General features: G+C 39.0%; 1 protein-coding gene across 2 annotated transcripts in view; it reads right to left on the reverse strand.

Annotated features, from left to right (window-relative positions):
* LOC113538905 (G patch domain-containing protein 2-like) overlaps positions 1-24,471 on the reverse strand; it is a 29,459-nt gene extending 4,988 nt beyond the window's left edge. The window contains exons 1-9 of one of the 2 annotated variants that reach the window (XM_026934340.3): positions 24,392-24,471; positions 21,503-22,237; positions 15,059-15,120; positions 13,122-13,298; positions 11,888-11,967; positions 11,661-11,725; positions 11,535-11,574; positions 11,329-11,420; positions 6,448-6,533 (exon numbers count right to left, since the gene is read on the reverse strand). In XM_026934340.3, the coding sequence (XP_026790141.1) occupies positions 6,448-6,533; positions 11,329-11,420; positions 11,535-11,574; positions 11,661-11,725; positions 11,888-11,967; positions 13,122-13,298; positions 15,059-15,120; positions 21,503-22,224 (1,324 nt within the window). In that variant the 5' untranslated portion in view covers positions 22,225-22,237; positions 24,392-24,471. The remainder of the gene's footprint in view (positions 1-6,447; positions 6,534-11,328; positions 11,421-11,534; positions 11,575-11,660; positions 11,726-11,887; positions 11,968-13,121; positions 13,299-15,058; positions 15,121-21,502; positions 22,238-24,391) is intronic. The other variant, XM_026934341.3, reaches the window with a different exon arrangement.
* Positions 24,472-24,894: the final 423 nt, after the last annotated feature.

The following is a 24,894-nucleotide window of genomic DNA, read 5'->3' on the forward strand; positions in this document are numbered from 1 at the left end:
TTTGTTAACAGAATTTTTCATATTTTGTAAATACAATTTTTTTTAAATATATTAAAAAAATTTCTATAGCTTCATATCCACAAACAGCAGTGCTATGATTCCCGCTACAGAAGCACTGGGTTTGGTAAAGTAACGATTCAGCAGGAATGAAAGCATTTGAATGTCTTAATGGCTCCTTGTGTTCAGCCTCTCAACAAACAATTATTTCCCAACCACTTCCTGCAGTCCTGCCCTTCCAATGTTTATTAATCAGCTAATTACACATTGACAGTAATGAGGCTCCTGATTCATGCACTTAAATGAATAGGACTGAATGGCTATTTAATGATTAGCCCTTTGTGTGGCTTACTGTATATAGCAAAGCAACATCCACTAGAAAGCAGAGAGGACGACAGATTTGGCAAATGGAAAACCACTTGATGCCGTAGTAATGTTAGAAGCCCCTGGCTGCTCATTCCCATAAATGTTCATAAAATAGATGCTGTAATAAAACAAATGGTTAACAGTAAATGTGTCATTTCATTACCATTGACTGGCCCTAAAATGCTTAAACACTCCTGCATCATCAGGAGTCTATATTTCCAACCAGCAGCCATTATTAAAAGAGTGAATTTTAGGTTAGCATGTATAATGCAGGGTGATAAATCTTATACCCAAATTCAACCAGTTGCATAAAATACCTTTACCTTACCATTACATAAGTAAACACGTTGAGGTAATTAAGCAATTTTACTGTGGGTATAACTTGAAATGAAAGAACAGAGGACTAGACTCCACCATGCAGTGTGAGCAGAATAAGCTGCAGAAGTCCTGACTGAGTGGCTTTCTAATGTCTTTCTGCAGGTGCTAAGGCTAGTATTTATCACTAGACCTGCTAGATTTGTGTCAACCATTACATGTTTTCATAATGGCTTTATGAATGATTGTGTGCCAAAATACAAGCAGAGTGATTTCACGATTTACACTGGACCAAACTATACCAGCTGCTTCATGCATGAAGACTTTATCTGGAAGAAGAGGAGAGAGGAGAGGAAAATGGAGAAAGGAGAGGACAGGAGGTTAGGACAGGACATGATAGGACAAGACATGAAAGAACAGGATGAGAGGAGATGATAGAAAAGGAGAGATGAGAGGGAAATGAGGTGAGAAGGGTAGAAAGGAGAGGAAAAATCTAGAAAGGAGCAGACAAGAGGTTAGGACAGGACATGAGAGGAAGAGAGGAGAGAATAGAAAAGGAGAAGAGAGGAGCAGATAGAAAAGGAGAGGAGGGAAGAGGAGTGGACAGAAAAGGAGGGGAAAGAGAAGAGAGGAGAAAAGAGTAGAAGAGGAGAGAAAAATGGAGAAAGGAGGAAGTTAGTACAGGACAGGGCAGGATAGGAGGAGAGGAGAGGAGAGGAGAGAGGAAAAGAGGAGAGGAGGGGTGAGGAGAGAAGAGGAAGGGAGAGGAGAGAGAAGAGAGGGGAGAAGAGGAGAGGCCAGAGTCTCTAAGCGTCTCAGTGGTGGGCTTTTGAAGGACGCAGGAGGAGAAGGAGGCATGCAGAGTGGAGCGGATGAGGGCGAAATAGTGCGGTGGGCTGCATTTCTGTCAGCAGAAGTGATGGCTGAGGGCTGGCGTTATTTGTCTTGCGCTGCCATATGGCCCTCGCACCGGCGTGGGCATTAATGAGAGGGGGCCGGACCGCCGGGCAAGAACACCAGGGCCTCAGACGCAGGTGATCTGTCACCATGTGTGTGCGTGCGTGTGTGTGTGCGTGAGAGAGAGAGAGAGACAGAGAGACAGAGAGACAGAGACAGAGAGAGAGAGAGAGAGAGAGAGAGAGAGAAGGGGGAAAGGAATAGATGGAGATAGGGGATTGAGAGAGAAGGGTAAAGGCAGACAGACGGAGGAAAGGTAGAAAAGGGCAGCACAGGAAAGACAGAGAGAGAGGGATGACACTCTCTAATGGTAGCCCAAAAATAGAAATGAAAGCTGGCATGGTGCTTTGCATTCCAGCACAAAGGTATGCCCTTGCTAGTGGGTTAATGAGACTCGCTGTTTTTAAGATATCAACCTGATGCTCTAGTGACACATCAAACTATATGACCATAGGTTTAAGTCATGGTCTAAAGCAGATTTAAAATAACAATAAAAATGGTAACATTAACAAGATAATTACAAAAATAATTATGAAATCCGAAAAATGAAAAAAATCCAAAAATATGAAAAATGAAATTATGAAATTATTGTAATTATAATCCATTTATTGTCTTCTATGCAAACAATATTTTTGACTTAAAATAGCTTGAATATAGGAAGAGGTATCTCATATTTTTAATATATAAGTAAGATTATGATAAAACAACTATAAGCATATAAAGTTGACTTCTTTGAACAAAAATGACATTTATCATTTCACAAACTAAATGAATCATTATATTACAGGTGAATATCATCAGACTGTAACTGGAATTTTTACATAAAACAGTTTATGTAAAGTATATGTAAAGTATATGTAAGGTATATGTAAAGTATATGTAAGGTATATGTAAGGTATATGACGGGGTGTATAGGAAAATAATCAATGACCGGGTGGCATGATGAATGAATTGCCACCCCGAAACTGAACACTTTAAAATTATATCTGTTTATAGTTACTCTTACAGTTGTGGAACTTCTAAGAAACAAGTTTCTGTTATCATTTACATTATAGCAGCTTTAAACAGTCATTTTTTCATAAACTTTTTTCTTGAAGTTAACAAGACAAAAAATGCAGCTTGCTACCTAGAAACCACAAAAGTCGTCCTTTCCCTTGTCAGAAAACTTCAAGTTACAGCTTTACCTTTGACTGTTACAAAGCAATGAAACTGAGAACTCCTGCCATAAATGTTACAGAAACATCTCCTTACAGAAAGCTGTACCATATCAATAATTATACTTTGTTAAATAACAGTACATATTGTACTACATAATGTGTTTAGTATTAACACATAACTGTTTATGTATAAATACATAATTTGTTTTGATTTAATTTATATGGAGAGGCCACTATAAACGCCATGTGAATTAGCTGTTACTATAGCAACCTATTAGTATTAATAACATATCAGAACAAGTGCATTAGTATAAACCTGTCATTTAGCTTACAGCACTACTTTCAAAGCTGCTGTTATAGCTTCTGGTGAATCAGAAAAGAGAATTCAGCAGTTCTGTGGTAGAAGGTGTAATAAACAATCCTACAGCAATGGTGTACTGCTTCTGGTTTAGAACTTTGGGAGGAAAGTGTATTTGTATGGTTAGGTTAGTGACAGTGAGATGTGATTCTGGCAGCCAATTTGGACCTGCAAAGTGGAGTTCTCGTCCAATCCAAACAGTCTGATGAGTTCTCTCACAGCTAGCTTCAACACAATGTCTGCTAAGTGCTAAAGAGGTAAAGAGAGGGGCCTGAGCAACAGCTGGGTACAAGCGGCACAATACCCAGAGGAACCCTGGTAGACACCTCATCCTGTCACCCAGGAACACTGCTTAGCACACGCTCGAAAATCACACTGTCACACGTTGTAGCCCTCGGCTGATTAGATCTCTCGCCGGGATTCGTAGAGTAGCACAAACACAAATTAAAAGCGGGAAAGTAATTGCCATTTCAACAATCAAACAGACAATATCTTTCTGAGCGCCGCACTCGCTGACTCTAATACAGGCAGAGAGAGAGCTGGCCCTGTGAGACGCCAAAGTAAAGATTTATACAGAGCAGATGCAGCCACAGACACTGACATTGGATGACACCCACTGCATGATAAATCACAACAGACCCACTCCAGACTCTACATTCAGGACATAAACATACACTGCAGAGCAAGGGCATATGAAAAGAAACAGTGAAATAAATTGTTTAAAAAAAAAAATACGAAGACTGCTGAAAATGGATCAAGTTTCAAATTCTGATGTTTGTCATTAACGCTGCAGATGCTAATATATAAAATAACAGTTCTCAGCCTCTAATCAGGCCATAAGACATCTTAAAAGATCTGAATGTAAATACAGCACAAAAGGTTTTTGGCAAAAACAATGGAAAAGTGGAAAATATATAATTTTTTCATCACTGAGAAAATGTATGGCTGATTTTTTTTTTTGCAAAAGTATTTTGAAGGTGCTTTAAACATTTTAAAACTCTTTTCAAGTGAAGTTAATCCCGTTTTCTGCAGATTTTGTAGGTAAGGCCAATGAGGAATACCCGGTTTCTGCCTGCCCCCCACAGAGACGATGCAGGGGCAAGGGTGAGGCTTTTTTAAGTTTTATGGGAAGCGGCGTGGTAGCGTGGGGAGGTGAAGGACAGAATGGCTGGCCATTCCATCACTCAGTGCAATAAATGGATGCAATCTGTATCCCTGTACAGCAGTGGCTGTTTTTAAATTCCACCTCTTTTATCCAAATGAATGATGGACTCTGGTACAGTGCACTGTGCGGCAATATTAATATACATCAGAGGCCAGCGCCCCTCACTAAATCAGAAAACTGGGCGCATTTGTTATTTAAATGACAAACAGCGCACCAGGGAAGAGACGCAGGCAGAGGAGATTTTGGGGAAGAGGCGGACAAACCAATTCAGATTTCAATCCTGTGAAGCAATGCACAAGAACCCAGGAACCATCAGTCTAATGAAAAAAGGCAGGCGGGTCGGCCCAAATGGATGACAGGCTCATGAATGGCGCCATTTCCAATCCGCACTTCTTCTCATCTTCTTTCTCTTTCTAGGACTGCTCGTAAACGTAAGGGATTTTCCGATCACATGTATACTTGGGTTTCCAAAAAGAACTGTGGAATTGATTAAATCTATTGAAAGCTGTATATGAAATAAGTAATAATAATGTTTAATAATAATGAGCAGTGTATTTCAAGCCTTCATTATTTCGATTTGATGATGTAACCATAGTTATGAAAAAAAAGAGAAAAGAGTTGAGGTCTATAAGGTCTATAAGCAGTGGCCATCACATAAAATAAAAACTCTATTCATGTTTTAATCCAGATTCTTAGGAATTTAAAAGCATGGCCATATTTGGTTTGTGTTTTACTTAAAATACTAATGTGTGTTTCAGTATCTCAGTCCTGTGCAACTTTATTCATGATGTTTACTAAGATAATGCATTAATAGTAGTTTAGGGCTCAACAATGAAACTGCATTTTGTAGACTGCATTTCTAACATTTTTAATATGCCATATGGAAAATAAATAAAAACGGTCCTAGTTCAAAGCCTTGTGGTACACCTTTACTAATGTTTGAAACTGAGTATGTAAGTGAGCAGCAACTGTACAGTGAGTTCCACCAGTATAACAGCTGAAAAACACTCAGTGTGAGCTAAATTAACAGATAATAAATCTATTTAGGAAAAGTGAGTGGACACCTAATCATGTGGCACTCAGTACTAAATTCTAAACAAAAAAGTACTTCATCTGATGATTTCAACTTCAGCAGGATGATTTCACCTGAGCAACATTTAGAGTTTCTCTAAGAGAATAAAGATTAAAGTTGGTTAAGTAAAAAAATCTTAGAAACTGTACAATAATTATTCAAACTAACATATGGCTTCATAAACAGCAGTCTTCTAAACTTCCACCATATACTGATGATTCAGATAAACACGTCACACAGTTCACAAGTATTTCTGTCAACCAAAAAGACAGATGACTTGCACCTGAATCATTCCTCTGCTCGATACAAAACAAAGCAATTAAAACATAACTTCAGTTAAATAAATAATCAAATAAAGAGCGACTCAGAGTGTATTTTTATTTAAATGATTAAAATTATTAAACAGCATATAGCTCTGGACGTTTATCATATTAATTATATCAGCTGCACCCACAGGACATCCTTGTCATGTAAGCTAGCAAAGTGGTAACGTGAGTGACCTATACTGCATTCGACTACATTGTTATTACTGTCCTTGATGGTTTCAGAATAATAATCAGAATAGACAGTGCTGAGAATCATTTTCAGACTTACAAAAATCCATTTGACATTGATTCCCTGTTAAATATAAAGGTTTCTCTCAACCCCTAACCTTCAAGTCCTGACTTGTCGGCTGTCAAGTAAAAAGATTAATATTCCAACGGAAACTTTCAAATGAGGAGCAAGGGATTGAAGACTCTTTATTGTTCAGTTATCATATAATTTTTTGTTTTTTCTTTGCCTTTTCTTTGCATTTCTTAGGATTTCCACAGCAAATGCAAAGATCTGATATGTAATATTATGTGAAAAGTCTACAATTGGATACCGTTTAAAGGAAAAAATGTCGGCAAATAGAAGAATATTTTTAGTCATTAAAAAACGAGTTGACCGATACAGTCCTGAAAACACATTATATACATAAGCAACTTTTAAAACTAGAAATATCAGTGTATCCATTTTTGTGGTACTACTTTAATGCAGATGGATTTGCTAATAATCTAGACCTGACAGTGGACCATACCTGAAGTGGCACTGGGAACTGCTACAGTTTTCCTCCTCCTCTTGATGTCTCCTCCACACAGCATTCCCAGTTGTGCGCTACGCTGTCTACAGAAAAAGAAACACAAAAATATCATCTTCTGTAACTAACCAAGCGTAATGTGGGCAGAAATAAAATATTTTGGTATATTTAATATTTAAAATATTTTGGTATATTTAATACGAACCACAATCTTCTTTAGTACATAAGAGTAATTGAAACAAAACTCTCAGAATTGGCTCATGGCTCTTTTTCAAATATCAAATATACTGAAATTATCTATTCAGAAAGCAACTTCAGCTTGTAACAGTGAAAAACAGCCCCGGGACTGCAGCAGTTAAAGGCAGGAAAGAGTAAGATGTAGTGCGGGAGTTTTAACAGAAATATCAGTGGAGGGAAAGGAGGTGCTTGGGCCGTGTGTCTCTGTCGCTGCTGGGTACAGATAAACAAATTACCCCGGCTGCAGACCCCCTGTGTCTACTGCGATGTAAAGTTAAGGTCAAGGTCCTCTCCACTGCCGAGGGGGAAGGGACTGATGCTTTAAGAGCTGATCTGTGTGTATACTGTATGTGTGTGTACAGTTAGAGGAAAAACACACACAAGATATATATTCTTATTCATGAAATTGCTGTATTCTCACAAATAGTGTTATAGAGACAGACAGTTCAGTGTCAGGGTTTTTTACATACATGGGGGCTCACGTGTAAAACAATAAAGGTGTGATACCTGCCAGAGTGCAGCTCATCTCTGGCAGCCGTATAAACCCCTCACCTCACTCGTGCTGAGATAGGGACCTTTTAACTGCCTGTGCATTCCCTGACCTCAAAAGCCATAAATCACATGATACTCACACTACCTGAGCAGAGGGAAAGGAGGGGGGGCGAGAGCATGAGCGAAGTCTCTATGTTGTATAATCAATAGGTATAAAAATAAATGGCTTGACCGGTATTCTCCGCCTGCTACCTCCCTCTAATAAAATCTCTGTAATGCATATTTCATTTACTTTTATACTTATTGATTAGCTGTAGCCCAGTTAGTAAATCACGCGTCTATCGATCTCTCAATCGTAGCTCTGTCGGACAGCGTATAACCAGCCATTTGCTGCACTGATAAAGAGCTCAGCCATTGAACTCCCCACAGTAAATCTTTGCAAACTAACTTTTTAATTCCAAAATCAATGAGTGCTTAAACACCACATTATTTCACTCGCTGCTGCCATGGCCAGTATTAAACGTAATACCCACATGCGTTTGTGTCTAATTCACAAGGGGTATGGCCCTGTGGCTCTCTCTCTCTGTCTCTCTCTTCTCTCTGTCTGTCATGATCTCTCAGTTAGAGACAGATCAGTCCAGGAGAAGCTCTCACAGCTCCACTCCACTTCTACATTGGTCACAGATCCTCTGTAATATCTTCAACTATTAGAGAGTAAACAAAAATACTTTTAATCCAGATTTATAAGTTTATATATAAACTTTATATAGATGTCCAAAATCTATAACACAGTGCAGCTGGATACTCTCTAACAGTTCACAGTCCTTTCAAGTAGCGTTCAATAAAGTCACTTATAGCACACCGCTGTTATAAAAGTTCATTACAAAATGAATGGGTAGTGCATGTATCTGATAAATATGTCTCATGAAACCACAAGCTTTTAATCACAAGCTTTCAGTATGAAGAAGAAAGTTTTTATTTGATGGACTAATAATGTCTGGAGGACAGAATTCATAAAAGGGTTTTTTTTTAAAGTTTTAACCACATATTCCTCAAACATTGGCTAAAAAAGGAACAAAACTTTTTTCTGATTACCAAAAAGACAAGGGATAAACTTTGATTCGAAAGGTCGACTGAGTCACGCAAAAATTTTTTAATTTAAATTTTTAGCGCTCGCTGGTCCCTTAGGCGCAGTGGAAAACCACACTGACACCAGGGTCAATTGTCATTCGCATACCCACACCTCCAAAGCAGATATATCAATTAAAAATAATAAATCAAAAAGACGTGAGAGCTACAGCTAGCTGCTGGTCCACCATCTATTTTCATTAGGCTACAGGCCACTCCAGGTGTGAGGAGGATCTCAAGATGAATAGAGGTATTCAAATGAATCAAAAAGGATTAGGGTCCCCTGGGATTGCAATCAATGGTAGCAAATCAATAATCAATAGGCCACTCACACCAATATACTAACTGCTGACATCAAGATCTCACAATTAAAATGAAAAGCAGGCGAGAGGAGTGGTGGAGGACTATGATTTATCTGGAGCCGCCGAATGTCATTTAGAAATAAATAAAGTCTATCGAGAAAACGTGCATGTGCCAGAAGCGGGTGGGATGCAGTTATGCATTTTAACATTGCATGACAGTGTGAGGTATTACAGAGAGAGGTACAAGCTGGAGCTCACCAACACAGAACAATCTGGTGGAGCTAATCGTGCTCACGGAATATCATATAAGCATACTGATTGGGAAAAGCAGAAACAAATATCAGGTTGCTTTGGCTAATTAAGATCAACTGATATTGTTTACAAGGACTGAGAACCTTAATAATACATAATTGAATTTAATATTGTTTTAAATCCCTGATGTCATTAAAAAGTGAGATCAAGAAAAATATAAATTAATAAATACATCAGTGAAAGTTTTGTGTCCCTCTAAAAAGCCACCAGCCTTGCATTGACCAACAGCCATAAAGAAAAAGAAAAATACTGTAATATTGTAGAAGTTTTGATTATTTTTACACATTGGCAAACACATTTAGTTTTGGAAATGACCTGTAATTGTTGATATGGTAAAGTCTTCTGTAAGGTGTTGTTTGATTAGCATTTTTGGAAGGAGTCTCTAGCGTCAGCACTTTGTAACAGTCAGAGGAAAGATTTTAACTTTAAGTTTCTGAAATTCTTCAGGGTTAGGGCTTTGCAGTTTCTAGGTAATATAACAACCTGTGTTTTTTGTTTTATTATCTTCAAGAAAGAGAAAAAAGAAAAGCTGGTGAGGAAATGAATGCTATAACATAAGTGATAATGTAGATGTTGACATTAAAGATAATTATAAATGGATATAATGTACATGTTGTTTTTATTAAATAAAAACTTCCAACACTGGCAAATTGTTGTAGTATAAGAGCAATATACACACTTTCAGGACATGCTGTTAACTGAAAATAATAACTTTGCAGTGGTAACAGTAACTCCGCTTTGCATCGGGCCACATTACACCACCGTGTTGGTGATTATTTTCCTGTAACATGATGCCCCATCATGTTTTATTCTTTACTTCTACCCTACACTTAACAAATTAATACTTTTGTGCAGTAGCAGCATAGAGAAGGTTTGTTCCTGTTGCCATTACTACAATATTTTATTGTGTATGCATTGTACATATAGATAAGTTCAGCGGTACGCAGTAGCGGCCTGAAGCTTCGCTGGAGGCCTGGGTCAGGAGGATAGACATGTCTTCCCCACACAGGCCAGAACCCAGCAGCTTTGGGAGCTCAGTGCGTCTGCTACTAGCGGGCGGGACACATCAGAGATATCCGGCATCAACCTCCTCTCTCCCTCATTCATTTGGGAGTATGATTTATACTTTTTGAAGTAAAGGGGATCTGGAATTCTTCTATAAAGGAATTAAGAGGCGTCCCCTGTGTACAGCATTCAAATGAGAGAATGGCAAAGATACCAGGGCCTTTTAATAGACAGAAATTAGTATTCAACATGCTTCAAACTCCAATCTGAAGAAACCTTTCAGGTGGAGAAGAAAGGCGATGAGTATGAAAGACAGCGCTAAGAAGAGTGGCTGCTTTATTGCCGTTGTGTTTCTGCCCCTCATCAAGGATAGAAGGAGTGCTTTCTAGAGTGGCCCAAGAGAGAGAGGGACAGAGGAAGAGAGAAAGCACGAGGGAGAGAATTAAGAATGCGCCGTAAATAGGCACCAAAGGCATAATGCAGTGAAGTCGAACGCTCTTCAGGCAATTAAACTCTAAATAAATACGCAGATCCCGCAGAGCCCCTATTTACCTCGAAGCATGCCTCTCCTTTAACATACGATAAGAGCAAAAATAAATAAATATATTGGATTTTTTTTCTATATTTAAACTTGCTGGCTATTTCCATATTCTTGATATTTCTAACTATGCCTTAACTGCACATATATTTTACTACTTCATAAAATAATTTGCCCAGTGTACACTTTATATTCATGTAAACGTACAAAAGATTGTCAAATCAGACACCCGTCATGCACAGCAAGCCTGTGGATCACAAAGGTCGTGGTTTGAGCTGCAGTCCTGAGGGACTTGTCCATTGTAGTGATTTTATACACATCAAAAACACACTGACCGTGGCGCAAAACTTTCATGCAGGTCAAATCGGTTAACCCTTGTACTGCTTTGCTCTATGCACAGTTCATTTGGAGAAGTTAACTAATAATGCTCCATCAATATATTGAGCTTTGACAGCAGATCTGTTCAATGCTGTGTCCCGCGCACCCGAGAGACACAAAAAATCTTTTTATACATTCTGTAAGCAACTCAATCCTGCCTACAGTGAGGGGAGGTTTTGCTGAACTGAGTGGCATAAATACAATAGCGTTTCACCTTGTCACTTGGCTCAATGATAATTTAGAAGAGTGTTTAGTGTGTATAAACAGAATGACAGAAAGCAAAGCGTAGTTATTTTACTCTGACAGGACAAAAGTGCTAATAAAAGTCAACCTGACGTTTTTCTGGTAATGACAAAAATCATTCTTACAGAAGAGCTTGGCTTTTTTTTAAACCTTTGAATACAGAATCATTTAATAAATGTGATTATTTTATTTTCAGATGTACTTAGGGGTAGGAAATAAAATCTAGAAAAGCAGACAAACTCTCACCTGTTTTTACATTCAGATATGGAGCATCTTGGATTGGAGGCGTCTGGACCCATGCCAAGAGGATACATGGAGAATGAACACAAAGGTTTCAGCTGGAAATAAAAGTAAAAAAAAAAAAAAAAAGGAAAAGAAATAAAGAAGATTACTGTAAATGGGCAACAACTCAAAAACAAACCACAGAGCAGACTAATGAGATTCAGTCATACCTGTCTTCTGTCTCGCTTCCCATAGGGGGGCAGCCAAAACCTGAAAATATTCATTATTATTTTCAAGCGCCATAAAGTGATTGATTAAATAATTATTACAAACAAATTTTTAATGTAAAATCCTACTCTCTCTGATAGGAATCATGTGAGTAGTTCCTCAGTTTGTCCACACAAGCAGCAATATTATTATCCTGCAACACACCCAAAAGACAAGCTCAATGTATTGAGCGAAAAAGGATTGTGGCAACATGGCAATACCTCAGACCCACAGGACGCTGTCAGGATTTATTAACATGCTGTAAAAGTAATGTGTACTGCAGGTCTTGTATAATGTTTATAATATGCCAGTTCACCTTGGCAGGCAATCTCCTTCTGCCTTTCCTAATGCAGCACGCAGTCACACCTGGCAAACGGTTTATACGAGCATGACAACCTGCAACACACACAGTTATGATGCTCAGACAGAAGGGGGGCATCGGAGTGGAGAGACAGAGAGAAAGCATGATACATAGATAGCTATGCTGCCTTTACATGCTCCTTCTTAAAATCTATCACTATTGTAAAACGTATGTAATAATAACAGATGCCATTGTCTACAGAATAATTGGTGATGAATAAAAATAAGTTGTCTGGAAGAATAAGGAATTACCCACTGTAACTGCCATTTCCTTCACCATAATCAAAAGGTAAAGGTCAGTAACAAACTCGGAAACTTGAGTATCAAACTGTTTCTCAAGCTCCCACTTGTAATTTGATCTGAAGTGACGTTCATGGGGGGAAAAAGCACAATATGTCATTCTTTGATAAATAAAAAATTGTTCACATTGGCAAATTGTTGGGGTAGAAGATGAATAAAACACAACAGGGCTTGCTGTCACAGGAAAATACCCAACTTTGGGGTTGGAACAGTATCTTACACCATCTCGTCACTGATTATTTTCCTATAACAGCATCTCCCTCTCATATTTTACTCCATACTTATGCACTGTAATGTAACACTTTTATGCAGTAGAAGCATATCAAGAACTCATATTTATCAGGAAGTCATACTGACCTTATTTCCAAAAGCACATAAACACATGCACAAAATCTTGTTCTATATTACATTGCTCTTATGTAAGTTGTTTCTTAACCTTTGGGAACCTTAAGCAACATCCTGCTTGACTCCCTCACCCCCTCACCCCAGTCATACCTCTCAAACTGCAGTCCACAAGGGGGCCCCAAGCAAAAGCCTGATCCGAGGTAATAACCATGGCATCACTGTCCCTTATTGCCAAAACTGATTCATTTAGATAACAACTGTTGTTACATCGTTATCATCTTGCATTCTTACAATCCCCCTGGTGGTTTGGGGGCATTAAGCAAGGTATTATACAGCTTATAGCTAGAAGCAGCTCTTAGGTATTACACGTATTGTAATCTCTGTTGTTTAACAGATTATGTTTGTCGCTGATGTAATCTTCTAACTATATGACAAAGCAAATATGGTTATCTGAACTGCTCATAATGATGTTTACAAACTAGGACCATCACTGAGTCACTTTGATAGGCATGTTTCAGCACAGTCTGAGCAGACACTGGCTCTACCTCTCTGACTGGGTTGGCTTGGGTGGAGGAAAGTAGCCGAGTGATGTTTCTCTTTCATAGCGTCGAGTGCAGCAGGTCTGGGGGCTGTTTCCGACTCTCTGCTGGAGATCAGGCCCTGAACACCAATGCCTGATGCACATTCACCTTCAAAGAACCAGTCGCTCTGTTCATCATCACCTGCAGAAAAGAAGATTAAACTGCAGCAAACAACTGAAATTCTTAAATTGTACCTAAGTGTTAAAGTGTTCAAAAAAGAAAACGCATTCTAGTGGCAGTCGTGAATATCCCAAAAATATACGTAAGCAATAAAACATGACAGGATATCCTGTTACAGGAAAATAATCAATGACATGATTTTATTTATTTATGAAAGAATGACACTTTATACTGTTATATTATATTATAGCTACAGTATATTTAATGTTGAGGAACATCCACAAAACTAATCGGCTCCTGTTATCACTTATGTTATCACAGCTATAAACAGTCATCCCCTCACTTTCTCTTAAAGTTCATATAACAAAATAAAATGCAGCTTGCTACTGAGAAAATTTACAGCTGACAGTTACAAAGCTCTGACAATGGAGACTCCTTCCATAAATGCTCCTTATAGAAAGCTTATATCCATAGCCATATCAATGATTACACACATTTCTATGTTTAATAACAACATGTTTTTAATCTATTATTAGACTTAGATTATAGATTTAGACCAGTCCCTGTGAATGTCACTATAGAAATTATAACATATTAGAACAAGAGCATTATATATAAACCACTACTGTAAGAGCTGCTGTTATAGATAATTAATCAACACCCTCTGGTGAGATCTGAGAAATAAAATATTTAAAAAATAATTAAATGAGATTGCTAGGAAGAGAATGTGATGTTTTCTGCATATAAACATCAATCTTAATATAAATTTACCATGATGTTTCTCGATTCCTCGCCCGTCTGTAATTATATCAATTATGTGACTTGATGTTTCCACCCAGCAAATAATTTCAGGAGAGTCATAAAATTTCAATTACAGCTACATGTGCCCTCTGTGTCAAATGATGTTAAGTGAAGTCCCACCTCAGTGCTGCTCCTGGGTCAACCAGGGGCTTAGTTGAAACCCTATTCATAACTGAGGTGCAAAGGGGACGCCACCTCATAAGCGCGCACACACACACACACACACACACACACACACACAGACACACACACACAAACACCCATTCCCAGACATAGTGGTCTCAATGGATCTGTCAGTCAGCTACACAGCAAGGCCATGCCTCTCACAGTCAAGGTGTAGTGACAACTGTTAAATCAGAGGATGCCTAGCACCTCCACACCTAATGAGATTAGCAAAGCCTTCAGCGCTCATTAGCACTACATGACAACCTCTCATTAGAACCGCATGGGCACGCGGTGAGTGCCACCCACAGCAATCAGGCTACACAGCGACATTATCCTATTTGTTTTTCCTTGTTATGGTAAAGAACATTTTCTGGTATGATCGGTTTGGTAGTAATACAGTTCCTCGTGTATGGCTGGTTTGGTTAAGGTAGAGGTATTTCCTGATTTAAAACACTACACATTCAGACACGTTACTATCATCATGTGCTTGAAAACAATAAGTGTCCCAATAAGCAATGTGTTTTTCGCTTCACAGGGCAATTATTGTTTGTCCTGTTTACCAATAATGCAACCCACCAAATTACAACTACAGAATTACAGTTATAACCAAAATAGATAAATACAAATCAAAACACAGAAGTGTGTCATTTTCTAACCCTTGAGTACATCTACGTACTGTATGCATATCTTGGAACAGTGTTACATGCTTTCAAAACAGCATAATTTATCCAAATATTCTAAAAAATAATTATCTGTTTCTTAAATGCTGATATTCATGCCACAATATACTATAGACACAAAACTAATATTCCTACCTTGCCTTCCCTCATCAGTGGTGAAAAGACCAGGGTCACTGCTGCACACGCTGCTCGTCTCACTACAGGAAAACAGAGAACAGGGTTTATCATCTAAACATTAGTTTAGCTCCCAGGATTATCATTTGCCCTCCCTTTTAATGAACAGATCTATTGAACTGTACACATATAGTGACAAAACATCTGTCAGGATTTGACGTTAGTTTATATGTTTAAAAGTGTCTAAAAAATATCCTGTAAAAAATCCTGCATGTAAATGGAATCACATCAAATGTAGCAGACAAGGTCCTTGCTATGGACATCAAAAACCAAAGACGCCGGGGAGGGGCAGGTACAGATGCGGATCGAAGCTCTTGAGTGACATGCCCAATCTAATTGAATATCCCTCCCTGTCAACTCCAATCTAATCTGCCCAGCCTTTTCTAAGGATGACAGCAATGCACCAGATTTTCTTTCCCTCCTGCTTTCTCCGTCTGCTGAGAAGTGCTCATGCACAGAATGGACCTCAGGCCTCAGGACTCTGACTCATGCAACAACTGGACAGCATCTGCTCTTAGCACCACTGAGGCCTGGAGCAACAGCTCACAGCCGAAATCTGAAACAGATTCACTCCAGTCTCAGACTACTGACAACAAACAATACCAAGCAGTGGCAGTTCATATGCACTGATCAGCTCTGTGGTCATGTACTATAATTAAGTACATCTAAAAGGTACAACAACAATTAAATTCCTTCAATCATTCCTTCAATATCAAAGCTTTGCTGTGGTCAGTCAGAGTGAGTCCAGAGCCTATCCCGGGAACACTGGCTGTAAGGCCTAGAAATGTAGGACTACACACTCTGGATGGAATGCAGAGCTATCAGACAGATTTGTGAATTAGCATTACTCAGTCTAGCACAGAATCATTTCTAATGTTGTTGGACTTTGTAATCTTTCATGCTATTTAGCTCATGTAACTTTGTTTACACACTAGCAATCTGAAATTATGCCAAGACCTTATAGGTCAATAGGCTTATTTAAAAAATATATATATATCAGATAGAAATACAATAAATAACAATACATCTTTCACAGCTGACTAGTGATATTCTTATAATTATTTCCTGCATTAAAAGTTTTTTTTAAAAATAAATTACATTTGTTTATGCTAATTCAATCTCCATATATATGCACACTTTATAAAACCAATGATCATGTCATTTCAGAGTAAATATGCTCTTCAGAGAAAGGCTTTTACAGAAGTTTGTTGGCATATCTTTTCTTATTTTACTCATTATTTAATCAAGAAAATGTTTGATATCGTTTTGTAGTACAAATAGCTAAGACAAATTCAATAATTATCAATGTTTTGTAAACAGAGATGCAAATTTCATGAATGTAGGTATTCTAGACACTAATATTTTTGGTTCTATAAAATGAATGTGAGAATAAAAGGTTTAAAAAGGAAATATGTCATGACATGATTGTAGCAATTGCTCAAAGTTGCTAGTTTTTAAATAATGCAATTAGAGTGATTAAAAATCACTAAAAATCACAAATAGATAAAAATGCTGAAATAAATATAGTTCTGTTGTATTTTCACATTTATATTACTACAGTCTAAAACATATTATTGATGCAATTTAACCAAAAATCTCAAAGAATAAAAGATGTCTGTAACCTGTAGTCTCTTACCATAGGACATGTATCTATATAAAAAATTATAAGATCAGGATAAATATTAGTGTGAATCCTGACTGCCCAAAACTTATAATCTGATATACAAGAACTTCAATTACTGCTTCAGACTCCATATCATCTGAGACATAGTGGGTGAGCCGTGAGTCCTGGGAGGAGCTGACAGACGCATCTGCTCCGCAGTTTGCCACGTGCTGATCAGAGTTGACCTTGACCATGAGGAGAGAGATTGGTGTGGGTCACACACTTGCTGATGCAGGACTTCACCATATTGGGCGCCGGGCGGCCCAGCATACCGGCACACCATGCATCACTAGAAGCAGATGGCCTCCGCACTGCCGCACCCTCACACACCCAGGAAGCAGATGTGGGAGGGGGGTCATGGTCTCAAGGGAATAACACAGGCTTAGCCCAGCACTCTTGGATAAGCACACACATGTGCATTGCCCCACACGCACATGCGAACACAAACACACACACACATACACACACACACACACACACACACACATGCTCCTTAACTGACTGTTTGCCTCTGAAAGTGAGGCTGAGCAGTTGCAGTGCTTACATGTCAGCAAGCGGAAGATGGCTACTGTTCATGCTGGCATTGCGAGATTCATAATGAGAGTTAATCGCCCTGTGAAGACAGCAGCGTGGAGAACAATTGCTTTCCTCATGGCAGAGTGCAGGTCTAGTCACACCCATGAACACGTATGGCATTACACAGGTTTTATTAATTCATAACAGTGCTCCATTTATGGGGAAATGAGTAGTCAGGTGTCTTTGGGTTTGAAAATGTAAAGTAAAACAGCTTTGCAACTGTCTGCCATATATCATTAATGGTTTCATTTTTAATATGGGTTCACGAGTGATTAACATCTTAATCACTTGCCTGATACGTGCAAGAAATCAAACTGGTTTGGACACAAGCACATTTAAGTGACAAGTGTATCTTTAGAAATCAAAGTGAAATAGAATCTCTATTGACGTGCTTGAACGTCAAAGAAGAGGAAGAAGTGTGCTTGTTTTGAAGAAGAATGATAGGTACAATATAAACAATTAATTAGGACTGCACATTAAGTATTAAACATTATTAAAGGTGTAATGTGATGTTGCCTTGAGAGGCTCGCTGCCAATATGAAACGGTTTCCATTAAGTAGTAGCTAATTAATGCCATGCATTATTGAAAATAACATTTTTCTTTCAGCGTGTAGGAGCCTCCCTTCCCCCTCTAACATGACCTTCAGTGGGAGAACTTTTCAACCAAGTTTATCTGTCTCTGTCTTGCCTTGTGTTAAGTAGAACTATGCATCAACAAATACAAAGATGAATAATACATGCTCAAACAACGCTCATACTGACATTTGATTCATCATCAAAATTCCTGCACACAGCCCAGGGCCTCTAGGAAGACATCTCACCAGCAGCCTGCCTTAAATGAGCTAATCTCTTCCCCTTCTTGTCTCATTGTCTACATACATCCTGGGGAGGTGAGCCCAAAACACACTTCTGAGACAGGGTGTAATCAATAGGATATAATCCCACCCTCTTGAGACCAATAGGCCAGTTTGGGGTGAGATTACTGTGCACTGGCAAGTCATTGAGCACTGGCTTATTCTGCACTCCAGAACAAAGACAGAAAAGTAGGAGGGGTGTCTGGCTGATAACACAGAGAGCCATTCCGACACCATGCCCTCTTCGAGAACTGTCTGATTAAAAGGGTCTTCCAGCTTCCCTCAGCATAGATAATTGGATTAGTCTCAGGGATTTGTGAAGACGAACTTGGGCAAGTTGGAATACAATCCCAAACTCCTTGCCTACTTTCCCAAATCAAAATTACTGAAGTAATGACTCGTGGAAACAGCTACAGAACAGAAAGTTAATAACACAACGCATACTAACATCTAATTCATGAATCATGAAGCTTTAGTTCTAAAGAAATGACTGAATAAATAAATAAATAAATAAATAAATAAATAAATAAATATTTATACTTGCTTTTTTGAGGCTTAATTTTAATTGGACAATTTGAGCTTTTGTTTACCTAAGCAAAATAAAACCTTTCAAATAAAAAAAAATTAAAAATCACAGCCAGACCAGTCCATCCAACCTCAACCTGAAAACCGTTATCAGTTTTCAGTGGTTGGGAAATCTGAGTCAGTGTGTCTCATTTTTAATAACCACATGGCTGCCACTAAATATGGTGCAGACTCCAGGAAAATAAAAATTTATCATCAACAAATAAACAAAACCACAAAAAAACTAAACTCTGCAGGCTATGAAAAACTGAAAGTATGTAACTGTCCTTTTATCAAAATACATTTATGTTGCAATTTTGAAATTAACTTACTCAAGAGAAGATGAATCTTAATTCACAATCTTGTGAAGTTCACAAACTTCACAATCTGGTAGATATATTTTGCTTAATAAATAAATGAATTCACTTTATCCTGGTCAGGGCCCCCAGTGGATACGGAGCTTATCCTAGCAACACTGCCTTCCAGTCCATCACATACAAACACGTACCTTAACAAAGACAATTCATATTGAATTGTCTTCATTAAGCTGTATAAGGATCCTTATAGCTGCTTAAAGATGCTGATTCATAGTCTGCTGGTTCTAAATTAAGGCGGGGTCGCTCTGTGCTGGAGATGCAGTACCGGTGAGGGTGTGTGTACCCACAGGTGAGGCCTTACGGCCAGGCCAGAATGAACACCAGGTGGTGCGCCATGCACTGGGCCCAAAGCTGGTCTAATCAAGGATGTACGGCCCAGCTGGAGCTGCCAACAGCTGCTTCATGCACACTTGGATTGGTTTAAGGAAAGTCTGGACAATGTCTGTGTGCTAGGGCCAAGAGAGAAGATGAGCTGCAACTCACATACACCACATGCTTAAAACTAACATCTGGCCTCGCAGTGTGTGTGTACGTGTGTGAGTGTGTGTGTGTATGTGTGATGACCCTAAGGGTAGAGCTGTTATTTGCATTTTAAAATGCATTGGCTATCCTGCTAAACTTCAGCCCTGTGACTTTCAAAACATCCATCCTAGTTCTGATTGTGATTTGGACAAGCTTAGCTTTAAATTCCAACGTCACCAAACCACTTCTCTTCAACACTCCCATCCAATCCAAGCACACAGCCATCAGGCATGAGGGGCACAAGTGTAAGTGAGAAATGATTGACAGGGCAACACAGTGTTCCCATTTATTTCTTCTCCGGAGCTGTTTTCTGTCATGAGGCGTATTGATTTTTCCATAAAATAAGAAAACAAGCACCATCGAGAGGCCACGCGGGGTCAGCACAAATTAAAGTAGAAGATGTAAAGCCGGCTGTCGGCCCATTATTGGCTGCTGCTGACGCCTCACTCTCTCCTTTAAACCAACCCACAGATAATTACATCATCATGGATCTGAGGAAGGGCTATGGATGGGGCGGAGGTCTGAATGTAGGATAGAAGGAAGAAGAAGCAGTGAGATATATGGTCTAATGTTGCATTATGCAAAATGCAGCAACTATCATAAAAGTAAATTCCTGAAATTATAAGTAAAAAACCTTAAAACAAACTTACATTCTTTTTCAATTATTATTAAATAGGTTTCCAAGACAAATGCACCTTATCGCAATCCTAGACATGATATTGAACATCAGTCCTTCAGTGACAGATTGCGCTTCAGCCACCTCTGAAGTTTCTAACAGCGCGAGTTAAGTAAATTGAGGGTCTCCATTGACACCGAAGTAATTCACTGAGTCAAAGTCAATCGTCAGACATTTGTGTGATACATATCATCCTCTCTACTGCAGGTGGGAGGTGGGAGACTCAGCTATCTGCTTCATCTCAAATTTAATTAACTAGGATTCTATTAAAACTTCATTTCTCACTGATCAATACAATACCAAACAACCTATTTGTAATTTTAGAAAAGAGGCATCCTAAGCTAATTGTAGCTTAGAGGCAACAAGCAACAGCAAATTCCCTCGACTGATCACCACAGCAACAGAGGACTACATGCCTTATGGCCTTCATTTTTAATACCTATCCAGTTGATGAATTGATGCCTGTATGAATTATGGTGCAATGAGGCCACACTGCCTATTGACAGTGAGATTTAGGGGAGCGTCTGGATTGTTTTAAATGTCTTCACTTTTATGATCGCTGCCAGAGTTGTTATCAAGCTTAATCACTAAAATGAACGAGGAGTAAAAACAATTCTGCTGTGTAAAATTATACTGAGTCTCAATCTATAAAAATAACAATTTATATACAGTACTGTGAAAAGTCACCATAAGGTTTTATATCAATTTTGTCTCACTTGTTTGTTTTATGTTTTTACATTACAGTGACTGGTGTAGATCTCCAAGCTTACATTTTCCTTAAAAATATACCGTTGTGAGTATTGTTGCATGATGTTTAAAAAATGTAACATATTAAGTATTAGACCACTTTTCAGATTAAAAATTTAAAAGAGCTGAGACAGCTCAAATCTCCCTGTCTGAACAGCCTACCAGTAGATTTCCTTTTATAGCTGCTGATTAAGTTGTTTGCTGTTTACTGCAATTATATATGTACTTATGCACTGTTTATAGTACATTTTTCATAATTTCATAAATATTCATTCATTCATCTTCAGTAACTGCTTTATCCTGGTCAGGGTCACAGTACTGTAGATGATGCTACAATTTTTGCTGACTTTCTTTGCTTCAGTGTACAAAAGGATATTCTTATTTTTTTAGTAACCTAATTTGAATTTTTGAAGATTTTCAAAATACCATTCTGACATGTTCTCATCGGACGCCTCTTTCTTTTCCTTGGCCTGGCGCAGGATCTTGTCCTTCCAGCATTCCTGAGACAGGCCTCCCACTCCAGCCACCACAGAGCCGCCGTCCTGCTTAGACCAGCCCCCGGAGCGCTTTTTCAGCCGGCTCAGTCTCTGCTTCTTATAGGACCTCTGATGATGATGATGATGATGATGATGGTGATGACAGTGACGATGGGTTTGTTCACCTCTCTCCAGTCCACACACTCTAAATCTCTGCTGCAGGTTTACATTTATGTTTGGTGGCATGCGTTTGACTTTGCGGCGTCTGCGCAGAGGTCTTCCTGGTGTGTTCTCTGTGAACGAGTCTGACTCCGGCCAGGAATGCTGTCTGGTACGGAAGGACAGTGATGACGGAGTCCAGCGCTTGACTATCAGCGTGTCATCAGAATCACTGTGGTTAGCAGCCAGCACAGGACCTGCTGCAATGGCCACAGCTCCTGCAGCACCGTGTCTCTGTTCTCTCGCAAAGGCTTCATCCAGGCTGGACTCGGATGCTTCACTGAGGCAGAGGCTGTGCTCAAAATCACAGCGTCGTTTGCGGCCCCTCCGCCTGCGAACCTGGCGCCGGTGCTGCAGTGGCCTGAGCACCATCTCCTGCCACAGATCATCCAGCTCAGCCTGCTCCGAGGTCTGCTCCAACGCAGACACCAGGTCCTGCACCAGCTCCTCCATATCTGTAACACTACTGGCAAAACAAATCAGTGTTACTGCAATACTCAATACACACATTCCTCACTTAGATGTTTTTACACCTGGAAATATTGCTAAGAAGCACCATACATGCAACAAGATGTTCTTCTGCACACACTGTAGGATAGCAGGGTTTGCATGACTTATGCTCTAGCCTTCTGCCTGCAACACAAGAACACTAGTGGAACACTACTAGAACACTGTTCTTACAGTTGAATAAGTGTGGTTAGTTTCACAGATGTTCCTTCTTTATCACAAGGAACAAAAAAGTCCAGTAGTGATGAAACAGCCGTTCTCTTCAATGTTCCCTGCAAAGCCAAACCCCCAAAACACATGAATGAGGCAGAGCTTGGGTCATCCTGTTTGCTTGGTTGTTGGTGATCCACATAAATTTTTCTTTTGTCTTATTTGCAGTGTCTGAGGTGCCACACTCACACTTCATGGATGGGCTATGCATCATTTTCAACTCGTCAGATAAGTTAACATCTATATTTAAAATTAAATTAAAAATTAAAATGAATTAATTATACTAATATATTAATATTATATTAATTATATTTAATTTTGTACAGTGGCTTGGCCTGCTGCATTTTCGCAGTAAGAGCTTCCATGCCTTTTGTGGATAATTACAGACATTTTCTCTTACACTGTATGACCAAAAGTATGTGGACACCTGACAATCTTACCCATATGTGCACATTCCAAAACCATGGGCATTAACATGGAGTTAGTCCTCCTTTTACATTATAATAACCTCCACTCTTCTGGGAAGGCTTTCCACTAGATTTTGGAGCCTGGATTTGGGGATTTGTACCCATTCAGCCAGAAGTTCATAAATGAGGTTGGGCTCTGATGTCAAGTGAGACAGCCTGGCTGCGGTCTAGTTCATCCCAATGGTGTTCAGTGGGGTTGAGGTCAGTGCTCGGTTCACTCCAGTTCTTGAAATCCAATCACGGCAAACCATGTCTTTATGGATCTCGTTTTGTGCACAGGGGCACTGTCATGATGAAACATCTTTGCGCCCTTTAGTTCCAGTGAAGGGAAATTGTAAAGTTACAGCATACAAAGACATCCTAGACAATTATGTGCTTCCAACTTTGTGGCAACAGTTTTGGGAAGACCCACATATGGGTGTGATGGTCAAGTGTCCACATACTTCTGGCCATATAGTGTGTGTGTGTGTGTGTGTGTAGGGTCTCTGGCAATCTGTTACTTTAATTCATGCAAGTCTGCTAAAATGGCACATCAGGTGGACAAAAAAAAGATCTCATAGCTGTTTGCTGATCACATTCTCAATATAAAAAGTAAATTGACTGCGACAGTGAAATTCGCATTCAAGATATCTGTCAAATCTTTAAAGATAAGTCATGCAAAAGAAAAAAAATCTAATAAATAAAGTCTGGTACAATTGATCTGATGAATGAATGATTATATAAGCTTGTTTTGTTTTGGTTTTTTGGCCTTTCAATGTCATAAGACAGGTTTGGGACATTTTTTGCACCTCAGTCTCATGGCTGTATCCCATGAAGTGCTTATAGAGAGACAGAGCTGCTGCATGCGGAGCTCTGCGCTGCACCACGCAGCAGTGACGTGGGGCGATGACGTCATGTATCCTCAGTCAAAGAGCAAAACAAAAGCACGCCGCATGTGGATTACATAACACTCATGTCCTTCAGCGGGGATCGCTCAAAAACACCAAAAAATATATGACATCTGCATACTGTATGAGCCTGTCTGTTTATGACACTCCGCAAACTAATTCATCTGGCTTTAGATTTGCCAGAACAATAAAAATGAGAGAAACGTGAGCGGTTTAATGCTTGCATTTCTCCCTTGCTTCTTTTCATCATCAGACAAAACCAGCTGCTCGATGCTGCAGGACAGAGTGCTGCAGTATACACCATCAGGAAATACATCAGTAATAAAAATAATAATAACAACAATAAAACGTTATCTTTTATAAATACCACAGTGCTACACTAAAAGGGTTACAAACACTGACATGAAACAGTGTTTTGAAACATGAAACATCAGCTGTCACTAGGCAACCACTAACGTCATTATACTATTTAAAGGCTGTTGAAAAATATTTATAAAACTATGCTTTAAAGATTTTCGAAAGGTAAAGCATTGCGTTTTTATCACTCACCGTCGCAGTTCCTGCTTTTTGTTTTGACAGCTGAAAGCACGGAGTGCGCTTCCGCCCCGCGCATGATGTCACTTCCGCCTCTCTCCAGTTCAAGAGTTCCATCGAGTATTACATTGACAATGAAAACATACTTATGAAAACTTAAACCTCTTTAAACTACGACATTGCCTCAAACGATAAATCATTTTTAAAGACGTCAAGAACATTTTAAAGCCTCTAGGTTTTCTATTTTCAATTCAATTCAATTTAGTTTCATTTGTATAGAGCTTCTAACAGTTGACATTGTCAAAAAGTAGCTTTACAGAAATCTGCATGTACATTTAGATCCTTAATGAGCAAACCAGTGACAATGTCAAGGAAAAACTCCCTGAGACGACATGAGGAAGAAACGCTGAGAGGAACCAGACTCAAAGGAACCCATCCTCTTCTGGTGACACTGAATGGAGAGATTATACAGCATTACTCTTCCACAACTGTATACAATAAAGACAAACAGTAATAAA

This window comes from Pangasianodon hypophthalmus, chromosome 10, assembly GCF_027358585.1.
Source record: "Pangasianodon hypophthalmus isolate fPanHyp1 chromosome 10, fPanHyp1.pri, whole genome shotgun sequence".
In the NCBI taxonomy this organism is placed as follows: Eukaryota; Metazoa; Chordata; class Actinopteri; order Siluriformes; family Pangasiidae; genus Pangasianodon; species Pangasianodon hypophthalmus.